The following is a 13536-nucleotide window of genomic DNA, read 5'->3' as shown; positions in this document are numbered from 1 at the left end:
CAAATTTTACGGCGCAGAGGACACACCGGCCTCCGATCTCTGCGGCTATTAACAGAAGCGACAGGGTCCTTTCCTTTGCCCTTGGAATCTGTAAATTGTTCTTGGTGCATCCTCTGGATTTGTTGGCTCATCAGTCTTTACTCTGCGATATCTGAGAACCGCGGCTTCGATTATATTAGAGGACTAAGAGACTGAAGGATCTCAATATGTCCAGGACCTTTTTTTTATGTTACTGAGAGGGTGGTAGATAAGTGGAACAGCCGCCCAGCAGAAGTGGTAGAGGGTAATACAGTGAGGGTCCATGAGATAGACATACGGCTTCCTGAATCTAAGACGAGACCAATGACTGATTAAGGTTTGAGTCTTTACAGCAGGAGAAACGGGCGACTAGACGGGGGCCGATCTGCTGACGGCTTCTATGTTTTTTAGTTGCATTTGTTTCTACTGCTTCGTGACTCAAGCAAACAATCCTGATTTCTGTAAATATTCCTCCCCGTCTCTCCCCTTTAAACTCCGTTAATGATTTCTAAGCATCACTGGGGGGGGGGGGTTTCCTGGAGAGCAACAAACGCCAACATTTCAGTGACTTGATATACAGTCCTTCTGGTTTTTGTGAAGGATCTGTCACACCTCCCCGTATGTTTCCTGGAGCAGATCTGTCAGCTTCCTGATACAGACCGACCCTAAACTCTTAAAAAATTAATGCGGACGAGAGACCGCCAACTCCGACGCCTACTCCTTCCGAAATGACAAGCTCCACCGGTTCAGCTATTTAATCCCATTATCTCTCTGTGTTTTAAGAAGGTTCAACGTCTTTCGTCTCCTGAAGACAAAAAAAAGCCAAAAAGGAGACCTCATGAGGCCACAGACAGGTCACAAAATAAAGGAGACCACCATGAATGATTGGGACTTCCTCAGTTTGATGGCTGGTGGATTTTCCATGCCTTCTCAGAAGCTTGGGGCAGTAGAACATGTTAGGTTTCCAAGTTAGAATGTTGCAGGAGAAAAAACCCCGAGCCTGGTCTAAGGTTCTAATGACTCGATCGGGGCATTTATAGGTAGCCAAGTTTCTATTTTATATATTTTTTTTGTTTTATACTATGTAAATCTAGGTCTCCGTTGACTTTCAATGTTTGTTTCCCAGGCACGGTAGCCATGGACCTGCAGAATACAGAGTGTCGACCGGCGCACAGCAGCAAACTAACCCTCCCGTCGGAGAACGGCTCGGGGGCTAGAAGACCCAGCATTGCCCCAGTGCTTGAAATTGCAGATAGCAGTACGGTCCTGCCATGTGACCTCCTGAGTGACCAATCAGAGGATGAGATGACACAGTCTGACGACGAAGGCCTCCCAGTCCTTGAGTAAGTTTCAACAAGAGAGCAGATTCATTGTCAACATTGGTTGCCCCTCGAGATGGACCTCGCTGATGGGTGGCCTTCTGATGGCGGCCTTGTCTCGAGGTCGGTTTGCCACACTTACAATAGCATGTAATTCCAACAGGTTCTAAGGGGGATATCTTTATTTCCATTAAATCTTTCGTTGTCAATGACTACTGATAGTCGATGACCGAGACTCGGAGACCTCTTCCAATGGACAATGGCCGAGCTTCTGGAATGGCAACCACCGCTCTCTCTGCTTCTGTAACAAATCAATGCCATGGTTAAAGTGGGTCAACCGCATTCTTAAGTCCTAGATTTCACAATTTGTTATACTTGGTAAACCAAAGACCGTTTACATATTGATCTAAACCTTCATCTACGCGTTAGAAACCAACCTGATCTCCATGCCAACGGGCCATTTTAACATAATTATTACTTCTTTTAAGGAAAAGATTTACTAGCAACGGTCACTAAACTGAATTTATTTTGTCTCCATAATCGATTTAATCAGCTGGAAAAAAAATAATAAAAATCACAAAAAAATGACAAAACAGCACAAATAAATTGAAATAAATAATAATTTCAATAAGTCCCTCAAGAAATTGAAATAAATTCTACCGATGTGATATATATCGTCCTCTCTAAGTCTCAATATACCCCCTATAGACTCAAGACCTACTTTCAGTATCCGTAGAGCCTAAATAACTACCCCCTCGGAGTACAAACCGCTAAGAGATGCTGATACCCCCCTCCAGAAACTGCAACAAAACACTCTTTACGGAATATGTTGTATATTATTCGGAAAGCGGAATTTTCATATGTTCTAAGAATACATGAATAATGTTGCTTTTCTGGGTAAATGTCTTTTATATAAAAGGTTGGAGCGTGCGAGATTAACCACGGCGCAATGCTGCCCCCCAGTGGCCGGTTAAAGCAAACCGAATAAGTGACTACAACTTTTGTGCTGTTATTTTTTGTTATTAAAAAATACAATTTCCCAGGTCTAATTTTGCGTCTTGTTGAATAAAATTATTATTTTTTATAAATATTATTATAATTTATAATTTTTTCACTTCATTTCTTTTATTTATTTATTTTTAGGAGGCCCAGTTTAAATGCAAATTAACCCCCCCCAACATTTTTACAAATCACACCAAACACTTTTTTTTTTTTTTTTACGGCAACAACCTATCAGTATCTGCTTTTGTGTCACATGACAATTAAGCATCCCGTAAAAATGAAGATGAATGAGGCGAAATGATTGATTAAATATTTCTGTGAAGGGTTCGGCCAATCAACAGTACTAAGCGCAGCCTCAATTATGTTATTCTGTTATAAAATATTAATAAAGTAAATTTTTCCTTTAAATAATTTACAAGTTGGCTATACAGTCTATTCCACCTCGCTTCAAGGAGTTCATGTATCTAAAATAGAACTTTGACGATCAATGGAATTGCTTCCGGGTTCCAGAATCATATTGTGTCCTGTCGCTCCGCAGGTACGTGAAAGGATACCCTCCAAACTCCCCGTATATCGGGAGCTCTCCAACCCTCTGCCACCTTCTGCCTTCGAAAGCCTCGTTCTGCTGCCTCCGCCTGGACAAGGTACGCTCGCCCCATTTAATATTGTGATAAAAAATGCATTTCTGGAACCAAAACATCTTCTGTTGTAATGATACTTTTTGCCAAAGCGGCGGCTCTCAGTGTTACCTCCTGTCTTTCCGTACGCGTCGTCTGGTCCTGCATATATAATTCAGAATGGCCACCAAAAAATCTAAAATCCTAATGCTCGATGCCACCAAATGGTCTGTTTTGAGGATCTAGTATCCGTTTTTGGGCTCGTTCATTTGAAATATGTTGTTCATATTAGTAACGGCTCAACACCGCGTTGTAGTTCAGCAGATGGCCGGTGGTGGGTTGCCCACTCGGTGGTAATTGCACACTGACACCCCATCCCCCCCCCGTTCTATGTCTCAGGGCTGCAAACACAACAGTTTTGAAGACGCCAAGGCCTACGGCTTCAAGAACAAGCTGATTATTGTATCGGCCGAGACCGCCGGCAACGGACTGTACAACTTCATCGTCCCTCTCCGTGCATATTACCGATCCCGCAAAGAACTGAATCCCATCGTTCTGCTCCTGGACAACCCGTATGTTTTTCTGTTTGACTCTTTGCTAGAGGTCCATAAGCAAAATATTTGTTGTGTTTCTCCCAATGGGTGAGGTCCAGAGCCTCTTCTAGCTTTCTTGTCTCGATGCATTTATTGGAGGTTCTAGATCAGGACTTCTCGATCTAAGGTTCATGTACTCCACAGGTTCTCCTGATGGATCTTAGTTGCATTTCAGAACCTATTAAAGACTAAAGATTAGTGGAACTTGCTGGGAAAGTAACAAGAGGAGGTTCTTCCTTAGGATAAGTCGAACGCTAGACTAAAACGGGGCACTTGGGTGAAACAAACAAAAAAAAAAAAAACCCTGTTCTAGAGCAACAGAAATCCTCGTCGCTGCCCCGATCATTCTGCTTAACTATAGCTGTTCTCTCATCGTGGTTACATGACCTTCCACGTCTCGTCCACAGGCCTGACAATCATTTCCTGGAGGCCATCTGCTGTTTTCCAATGGTCTACTTCATGGTGGGGACCATCGATAAGTAAGTTGGCTTTCGACAGATCTAACCGCATAAAAATAGTTGGTATCGACCCATTTGTAAGCAACCTGAAATTGTAAATTATTTTTAACTATTTTAAAACCTTTAAAGAGTAGATCCTCTTATGGATTAGATGCGAGATAATAAAGCCAGAGGCCATACCACATCCCATGACCCTGGAGATAATGGGTCCTTAAGTTGAACGTCTGCTCACAGCAAACATTTAACGGATAAACCTTCATCGGAAGAAATACACGAACTCATTAAAGTAACGACCTTTTCTCTTCCCTCAGCCTGGATAACTTATTGCAGTGCGGAATCATTTACGCGGACAATCTGGTGGTCGTGGATAAGGAGAGCACCATGAGCGCGGAGGAGGACTACATGGCAGATGCCAAGACTATCGTCAACGTGCAAACGATGTTCAGGTGAGGAAGCTTCCTCTGAGTTTATTCGACGTTATTAGAAAACTAGCACCATAGGAGAAATCCCTACCCGCTTTCCATAACGGTCACCACGCAACGCCCCTCGTGATTAAACTCTGGGGGGGGGGGGGGGGACGTTCCCATTTAGACATAAAGACAGAGGAACCTTTTGTAATAAGGAGGTTGACTGAATTGTGAATTACGAGTGAGGAGGACCGCAGCCTTTTCCGTGACTGCCTGGTTTGGGTCATGCCTATTAAACTGAAGGAGATGAAGGACGGCGGTGGCTTCTCATCCGCCAGCTGCCCCCAGAATGTTAGAACCTCGGAATTTTAATAACCTTTTGAAAAACAAAACGTTCCAAGGTCTTCTCCGTCATCTCCTTTTAAATAACATTTTTCAGAAGCATTTCTAAAGCCTGAAAATCAGCCCATTTTTTTTTTTTTTCTACAAATTCTCTTGGGTTTTGCATTAATAAAATATTAAAGCCTCAGCCGATGTCGGTATACGAGCAGATCTGTCCTACAAGATATGTGGATGTGCGCATCGACCGTCCTTCACCCGTTGGGTTCGTTCTTGAACTTGGCCTGGAAGGGTGGGGGGGAAACGCTGCGGTTGTAGGAATGGAAGGGCAGATACGCAAGACGTTGAAACAGTAACCCTTTGTTACCTAGCACTTTGTTTCTTTCTCCTTTACAGGCTTTTCCCAAGTCTCAGTATCACCACCGAGCTCACGCATCCCTCCAACATGCGGTTCATGCAGTTCAGGGCAAAGGATTGTTATTCCCTCGCTCTGTCCAAACTCGAAAAGGTAAGGGCACATAACACAAATTCTAACCGCCCCCCCCCCCAGTGCCCGTCGGCGTCCCACCTCCCAGTCCGTGCCTATGGGGTTGGTGGCCACAGTGTTTGTGATGGACGTTCTATATAAACGTAATATTATACCAAACCGCTGTGTATTCCGATGACGATATCCTTGCCGTGTTTGCAGAAAGAGCGTGAGAATGGATCCAACCTGGCGTTCATGTTTAGGCTTCCGTTCGCTGCCGGCAGGGTGTTCAGTATCAGTATGCTGGATACGTTATTATATCAGGTCAGTACAACTCTCAGCCAGCTTGGGGCTCTACAGGCGGCATCTCGTTGGTCTTTTGTATCTCCTTTAAGGCACGCAGCTTACAAAGTGTAAATAAACACGGGCCGTCATCTAAAAACTTTTTTCTCGCCCTGAGTAACTAAGTATCTATTTTATTTTGTAACCCATTGGCTTAAACATTATCCGTCTCTTGCTTAGAAAATAATATATATATAATATATTTGCCGTCACGCGCCTTCCAAACTCCATCTGATTGGCTGTTCATTTGCATTTTTTTTTTTTTTTTTTATGTCTTCATAACTTGTTTTAAATACAAGAAAATATTATATTATCTTTTATATATCTTTGGGGAAATTCACACACATTCTCGCATTCTAATGATAAATGTAAATGGTTTTTTTGTGATGATGGGTCCTCTTTAACCGTGTGAAAGCCCAGACAAACTATTACTTCCAAATCTCTCTTTTTTGGGGTGTTCTCTGTAGAAAAGTATCTCCAGGCGGCTGCTAATGGGGGAATGAAGGACAAATGAATGGCTGGAAACTTTTTTATTTCGTTTCAGTCCTTTGTAAAGGATTATATGATAACAATCACCAGGCTGCTCCTGGGCCTGGACACCACGCCGGGATCCGGATACCTCTGTGCGGTAAGCATGGACCCTTCTTCCTATGTTTAGAAGTCTTCCAAGAGATGGAATCCATCCCTACTAGAGAGACGTGTAAAGTAGACATGGGCACATAGGCCAAAAACAATTTTGGCCTATAAACTGACGCCGACTTCAACAAAATGGCAGCGCTTTAAGTGACGTTCTTTCCTCTGATCCTCTAATCGGGGGAGAGGATGTCACCGAAAGCGCCACGATTTGGGGGGAAGTTCATCTTAGTGCTAAATGGTGGCTCTTTTGGTGACATCCTCTCCATGTTGTAGCTGATACATAGTGTCTGTGCAAAAATGTGACGCAAACAGAGAATGTTCACTATAATTTCACTTCTGTAGTTTGTAATAATGTGATATTATCCCTAACGGTTAATTGTTGCCGACCTTTGTCTAGAAGCCTTTTATGGACCCTTTAATCTACATGCGATTGGTTTTTAGTGCCACTTCCTGTAACAAAAAACGTTTATTTCAGATGAAAATCACAGAAGACGATCTGTGGATCCGGACGTACGGACGGCTGTTCCAGAAACTCTGTTCCTCCAGTGCTGAGATCCCAATCGGAATTTACCGCACACAGTCTCATATGTTTTCAACATCGGAGGTGAGACACCATGTCAAGGTCGACCAATAACCATTTGGATGGATTTTTTTTTTGTTTTGCTGATTTCTCATTTTCTCTCCCTACCTTCTCCGACAACCACCCTCGCGTCTCCGCCGCCCCGTGTCTCTCCTGTTCCCGGTATCCGCTTCTTTCTGTCTGAACTCTTAAAAGAGACAGAGGGAAGCAGAGACGCGGAAATGGTCGTCGAAGAAGGTAGGCAGGCAACGCGAGAGAGTCGTAGAGAGTGAAAGTGGAATGGATACGTGATGAAGCTTCTTTTTCAGATTGTAGAGAATTGAATGCCCCGTTCTCGTGCGATACATAGTTAAATTTTATACTAATATATATATATATATATATATATTATACTATCCCATTATGGGAATCATATCGTACGCTTCTCTCCTGTATGCTCCTCCACTGGGGCTATTGTAGTTGGTGGCCTTTCCGGGCTTTTTTTTTTGCTTTTTTTCTTTTCATTTGTTTTCAGATATTTCCAAAATTAAGATCTATTCTGGTTTTTGCTGCCTAAATTCTTGGCGTCTTATCTCAAAATAATAAGCCTTTCTTCTTAATTATTACAGCCACATGACATCAGAACGCAGGTGAGTCCTACTGTTTGATATCCGAGTGAGATATATATATATAATTTTTATTAATTAATACTAAACTATTACAAAGTATAGATTTTCTTTTAAATTTTTTTGTTAAATACATATAAATTTGTATTTTTATTTTTTTATTTTTTTTTTTATCCTTTTTATATGATATTTTTTATACTTTGACCCAAGCGGTCGAGTCCCTGACCTTCTATTTCAATGTTCCAGTCTCAGATCTCGATCAACGTCGAGGATTGCGAAGACACCAAGGACGTGAAGGAGCCGTGGACGGCGAAACCCAGTCACCGGAATTCCACGTCCAGCGAGCCGTCGGAACACCCGCTGCTTCGCAGAAAGAGTATGCAGTGGGCCCGGCGGCTCAGCAGGAAAGGGAACAAGCAAGCAGGCAAATCTGCCGAGTGGATCAGTCAGCAGAGACTTAACCTCTACCGGCGATCGGAGCGGCAAGAGCTGTCGGAGCTGGTGAAAAACAGGATGAAGCATCTTGGTCTGCCTACCAACGGCTACGGTAAGTCAACGGGGGGGCTTATTGCAGTTGGCATACAGACGTTCATCACCAACGCTCGGGTTCCATTCATCTGTTGTGTTGATGTGAGGTTTGTAGACAAGTCGAGAAATACCGCAAACATACATGGATAGATACTAAGGGTTGGGGATTGTAGTTTCTGAAATAGATGAGTCAGAAGATGATGGATAAATGGAGCGGCCTTCCAACAGAAGTGGTAGAAGGTAACCCCATGAGGGAATTGAAGCTTGGAAGGAGAGGCAAAAGGCTGGACTGAAAATAAGATCGAGAAGAGGGAAAAAAATATATTACTGAAGCTATGCTCCATGTATCCATCTTTGGGGCCCCAAATCCCTGATGCCCCTCTCTCCTCCCCTGGTGCTCCTCTTTTCTAGCAGCTCAGAATGTTTGCTGGGAATGAGGGTATCGCAGGGTTCTACAGCCCCAAATGCCCCCCTTGGCCATTTGGAACGTTGGTAGTTGTCCCGTTAGAACAATGCCCAAAACATGCTCGTGACGATGTTGTGAGATGCTGCGCGACCTAAGATGAGACCTCCGAGGTTCCTTCTAGACGGGTAATCCCGGGATCTCTAAGCTCTTGCGAGGCTTCATGAGTCGGCGTCTCGCTGCATGAACCTCGCGAAGAGGATACGAGCGGAGCTTTGGAGGGTGAACCCTTTTATCGCAGCATCTAAATATAGATCTATAACTCACATCGCTGGAGCTTCTCAGTTCACTCGCCTCCATGTCAATCCAACAAGTGAGTTGAGACCGCGCCATTGCTTCTGAACCTCATACTCTGTGTCGTTAGTCGATATCCGATGAGTGTCTTGTCTGAAGAGCTTACACTCTGTAATGTTGGCTCCGGTTTGTCTCTTGTGTTCTCCGTAGCGCTGTGTTTCATAGTATTAATTTACACTGTTCTCGTTCCTTGACGTTTCACCGCATTACCTCCCCTGTAGGCAGGGATTCGGTCGGATGCACCATACACGATCAATGTCAAACCCTGTGCAGCCAATAGAAACTAAGATCTTCTTAGCGCAGCCAATGAGAAATGGGGTCTTCTTGTTACTGCTGCCAATAGAGAATGGGATTATCCCCTTAATGCAGTTTATGATATGGAATTTTCCACCCACTGTTGCCAGCGGGATACAGGATCTTCCCCTTACGACAGCCAATGGGAAATAGGGTCGCCCCCTTACTGCACCCAATGGGAAGTGGGGTCTTCCTATTTGTGCAGCCAATACGTGGAATTTTACACCTACTATAACCAGTGGGATATATGATCAGACAGCCAATGGGAACGTCGGGCGGGTGGGGGGAACATAACCTTACTTGTCTCCTATTGGATCCCCTATCTCCCTTAGAGTTCTAATTTAGAACTCTGAGGTTTAAGCACGTTCCCCTCCATGTATGCAGATGGATATTTTGTATGTTCTGATTGTGTGGTGTATGTAACGTGTTCACGGATTATTACTGCATGAAGGAAAATGAGAATGACCTTTAAAATCCTGCTTTTTAACGGAATTGTTTTTTTGTTTTAAATGTTTTTTTTCCCTTTTTATTTTTGTGATTTGGTAAATTCATGCAGGCAACAATTTAGAAAAATATAACATTTGGTAACAAATACGGTTTTTATTATTTTATTTTTTATTTTATCCAGACTAGGTTATTTTTTATTTATTTTAGCCCCGGTTGACTATTCGAGAAATTCTGTAAGTTAAAAAAAAAAAAAAAAAAAATCTTTTTAATGGTATAAAATAAATGGGACAAAGTTTGTTTTCCAAATTGTTTTTGGACCAAATGTGCTCCAGGGTTGTGATTTAGGAAACATCTCACCTTTTTGTGAACGTTCTAGCTCGCGTGGGTTGGTCATGCGCCAGCGTGGGCCATACCATCATACCATGCCAGAAGGGGGAGCTCTTGGAATGTTCAGACGTGACTTTATTTGCCGGTTAATGCAGAACCTGTCGTATCTTCTAAGCTGATTCTCTCTCTCTCTCTCTCTCTCTTTCTCTGTCTGTACTTTTTTCCCCTCTCGTTTCTGTATGTCCTGTAGAGGATGTAGCAAATTTAACTGCCTGTGATGTCATGAATCGGGTAAACCTTGGAGATTTGCAAGGTAAATTCTTCTCCTTGGGAGTCCAACTTGACTCAGCGCTCAATGGGTCCATGATTATGCCAACTCGCCAGCAGGGTCCCTTTAATCCCGGCTAGATAGGTCTTCATGGGCAAACCAGTCATGGTGTCGGCCTGGGCACAACACACATACCCCCCACCCTTAGATTATGCAACATCTGATTTATTAATAAGGTTTTTTTCACTTAAACGGTGGGAAGAAAGGGATCGGGAAGGGGCAAAAATTTGAGCGGCATGAGTAACATTTCTGGAGCTCTTGGGGGTTTGCCCAGCCCCCATTCATGTATTTATAATGATACCCCATGCATACGTGTCCATCCTGGAAAGTAGGGGGCTTTGTATTAAAAAAAATGGGCACTCACTGGATGCAGTGATCTATACATTAAGCTGGGACTCCTTACACAAGGTTACTTCAATCAACCCTCGTGGATTTCATGCCAGGTCCGCGGTTAAACGTCTTAAATGACCCTTTAAACCAGTAGAGCGTTATCCGCCATCTTTATGTTCTGTTAATATATTTAATTTTTTTTTTTAGTTTTTTTTTTTTTTTTAAATATTTAAAATTTTAGCACAAGATACAGACCTTGTTCTATTAGTTAAATCAATTTATTTTTATTTTTTTGGGGGGGTGGGCAAGCGCGCAGGGGTAGTTTTATGTAAGTGGGAGGAATGGTTGGCTTTATATAACCCATTGATGTGCTCATCTGTACAAAAACTGAGAGAAAACTGTTTTTATGGAAGCCCCCACAATATATTGCCAGTGTAAAATAAAAAATAAAAAAAACATGGTATTCCATTAAAAGCATTGATCACTTTTACCTGATCTGCTGGTCTGCTCAGCAATGCGTTCATGGCAATATACTCAGTGGGTTAGGAAAGGCTTTGACTCACTGCATGAATTCACCAAAAAAAAAAAAAAAGCTTCTTCCTTGGAGCGGGACGTGCCGCAAATGTGTTGCCTATCATGATGTAATAAACAAACATTTTGTGATGGTAAACGGGTTTGATTACCGGTCACATGATGGATTTCTACTATTCAGCGTTCTTACTGCAGCACAAAAGCGGCACCGTCGGTTAAAGAGGAAGTTCCATCTTACTGCCTTTTTGATCATTTTATAGAATTATTACATTTACTAATTTTACTAAATTTATTATTTCGTAAGAATGTCCAAAAACGATAAGGGACCCCAACAAAACAAACAAACGAAGGAGAAAGCGCCCAATTTTTGTTTAGAGTTTTTCTCCTCGCTCTATCTCTCTCTCCCCCCCCTCCACTTCCCTGTCTCCTCTCTGCATTTTTCTCTCCTCTTCGATGCGCTTCCGCAACCCGGCTGAGCCTCGGCACGCACCACGGGGACATCTTACCCCGTTAGTCGGGTCACATGGGAGGAACGGGGGAAGAGGTTGCCCGCATGATGTGCATGGAGGTCGCCCTGCTGCGGAAGGACTCTGAAGAGGAGAAAAGGAAGCTGACAGGAGACAGGGAATCAGTTGTCTGAGAAGTTAAGGAGAAAAAGAGGAAAAAAAAATCAACAAATTTTGCGTTTTTTTACAGAAGAAAATACGGTGGATTCCAACACCATGGAATGTGTCTTCGAGTTACGCTGGAACTTCCTCTGTTATGAGTTTTCTTAAGAGGTGCCGAGTCTTGCAGTAAAACGACCTGAGACTTTAGAACCACGTTCTCCATTTTCACCAAACCCACTTCATTCTTCATCTTCACCCGTCTACAGATAAACCCAGTTCATTCACCCGCATTCCATGTGAATGGCCAACATCCTTTGTAACGTTCTAACCGTATTTTTCCTTCCTCACAAGATCGTCGGAAAGCTCATGTAGGTGCATTTGTTCCCCGATATATGGTTCATGAGACACTGAAGGACGTTCTTACGGAACCCTACGTTTCATTCCTAATGTTGGGTAGACTTTGAAAATTTGGGTTCGGCCAAAGAGGTGGTCCTTTGGGGACCTGGTGGACCTCATCAGAGGCTCCCGGTGGAACTCAGGAGTAATCCAACAGTATCCACAATGGAAACGCCATTGGATCTCATGGATTTTCAATAGATCTTTTCATTTTGTGATTCTGTGAAAAAATTCTAATTCGGTTAACCTACAATCTTTTTTTTATACAAAAACCCAGGTTTTAAGTACTGTTGCCTGATTAAAGTTCTAGGGTTCCAAATAACTGATTACCCAGTTAAAGACATGATTACAACTCACGTTAATAATGACTTAATTACATTGATATATTTGGTTTTCATATCGATTGATGATATTTTGACAAATTTATAAATTTCTCTAATAGATAAGTCGGTGAATAAAAATAATTTTTAGTTTTCAGACGACAAATTTTCTTTTCCTGGACGAAAATTCTGAGGAAAATGGAAATTTTTCCATTTGGAAGCAAAGTTTGTTGTCGCTCACCCTCACTCATGCTTACGCACGCTCTCATTCACTCTCTATCATTCTCCTTTTTGTCACTGTCTCAAAGCAGAAGTGGTAGAGGGTAATACAGTGAGGGGTATTAAACATGCATGGGATAGACATACGGCTCCTGAATCTAAGACGAGACCAACGACTGATTAAGGTTTGAGTCTTTACAGCAGGAGAAACGGGCGACTAGACGGGGGCCGGATTGGGGCCGATCTGCCGGCAGGTTCTAGGTTTCTGTTCTTACATGTACCAACTGAACGCGATGTTTGTTAGTCGTGTTTCTGGCCATTTCTGTAAAGTAGGTGAGACAAATTTCGCAAACTCTGGCATGGCCGCTGTCACTTCGGGGCTCGGCCAACTCGATACAGAAAACATGGTGTCTGATGTATCCGGGGAGCCGACGGAGCGCGCCGCTGATGTAATAAAACACTCCGCATGTATACAGTTGTCTTCTCTTTCTGACAGACGAAATGAACGACCACCAGAACACGCTGTCCTACGTCCTCATCAACCCACCTCCGGACACGCGCTTGGAGCTCAATGACATCGTGTGAGTATCACGGGGGGGGGGCAAAAGGAATAGAATGTTCAGAACGTGTTTAATATTTCATAGAATGTCTGTGATAAAGGAACCGATTCTCTTTGCAGGGATGGGGCTCTTCTACTTTATCTCTAGAGGAGAACTTTGGGTTTTTTGTATCCAATTTATCTTTAAATCCACTTTTTTGGGTTGCGCTTGTCATTTTTTTTTTCTCTCCTCTTTGCAGGTATTTGATCCGCTCCGATCCGCTCGCCCACGTCGCCAATGACTCAAACGCCCAAAAACACAGTAACAGCTTCAAAACGGAACAGGTGGGCAATCCAGAGACCAGAGACGAGACGCAGCTATGAGGAAGGGCCAGGGTTCGGCCCGGACTGTTCCTATTCACCCCGCGTGCGCGGAAGGAAGGCGAAGCCGTACGTTCTGCCGGTACCGTCATCCGAGGGGCTGCTTGGCGCTCCTGAATCTTATGGGATAAGTGGAAGAAGATAGTCCTC

General features: G+C 43.2%; 1 protein-coding gene across 6 annotated transcripts in view; it reads left to right on the top strand.

The window, feature by feature from the left end:
• Positions 1–13389, top strand: part of LOC149277421 (potassium channel subfamily T member 1-like) — a 58190-nt gene extending 44801 nt beyond the window's left edge. For 2 of the 6 annotated variants that reach the window (XM_089502868.1, XM_089502867.1), the window contains 14 exons: positions 1145–1361; positions 2878–2983; positions 3356–3528; positions 3957–4028; positions 4319–4453; positions 5150–5261; positions 5442–5543; positions 6106–6189; positions 6673–6801; positions 7386–7406; positions 7629–7929; positions 9986–10048; positions 12964–13048; positions 13266–13389. In XM_089502868.1, coding sequence (XP_089358994.1) covers positions 1145–1361; positions 2878–2983; positions 3356–3528; positions 3957–4028; positions 4319–4453; positions 5150–5261; positions 5442–5543; positions 6106–6189; positions 6673–6801; positions 7386–7406; positions 7629–7929; positions 9986–10048; positions 12964–13048; positions 13266–13389 — 1724 coding nt within the window. The remainder of the gene's footprint in view (positions 1–1144; positions 1362–2877; positions 2984–3355; positions 3529–3956; positions 4029–4318; positions 4454–5149; positions 5262–5441; positions 5544–6105; positions 6190–6672; positions 6802–7385; positions 7407–7628; positions 7930–9985; positions 10049–12963; positions 13049–13265) is intronic. The other 4 variants (XM_089502863.1, XM_089502862.1, XM_089502864.1 and 1 more) reach the window with 3 other exon arrangements.
• Positions 13390–13536: the final 147 nt, after the last annotated feature.

The sequence above is a fragment of the Sceloporus occidentalis genome, unplaced genomic scaffold, assembly GCF_023333645.1.
Source record: "Sceloporus occidentalis isolate IW3139 unplaced genomic scaffold, rSceOcc1.0.p SCAF_214, whole genome shotgun sequence".
In the NCBI taxonomy this organism is placed as follows: Eukaryota; Metazoa; Chordata; class Lepidosauria; order Squamata; family Phrynosomatidae; genus Sceloporus; species Sceloporus occidentalis.
This window is presented reverse-complemented; position numbering and strand designations above follow the sequence as displayed.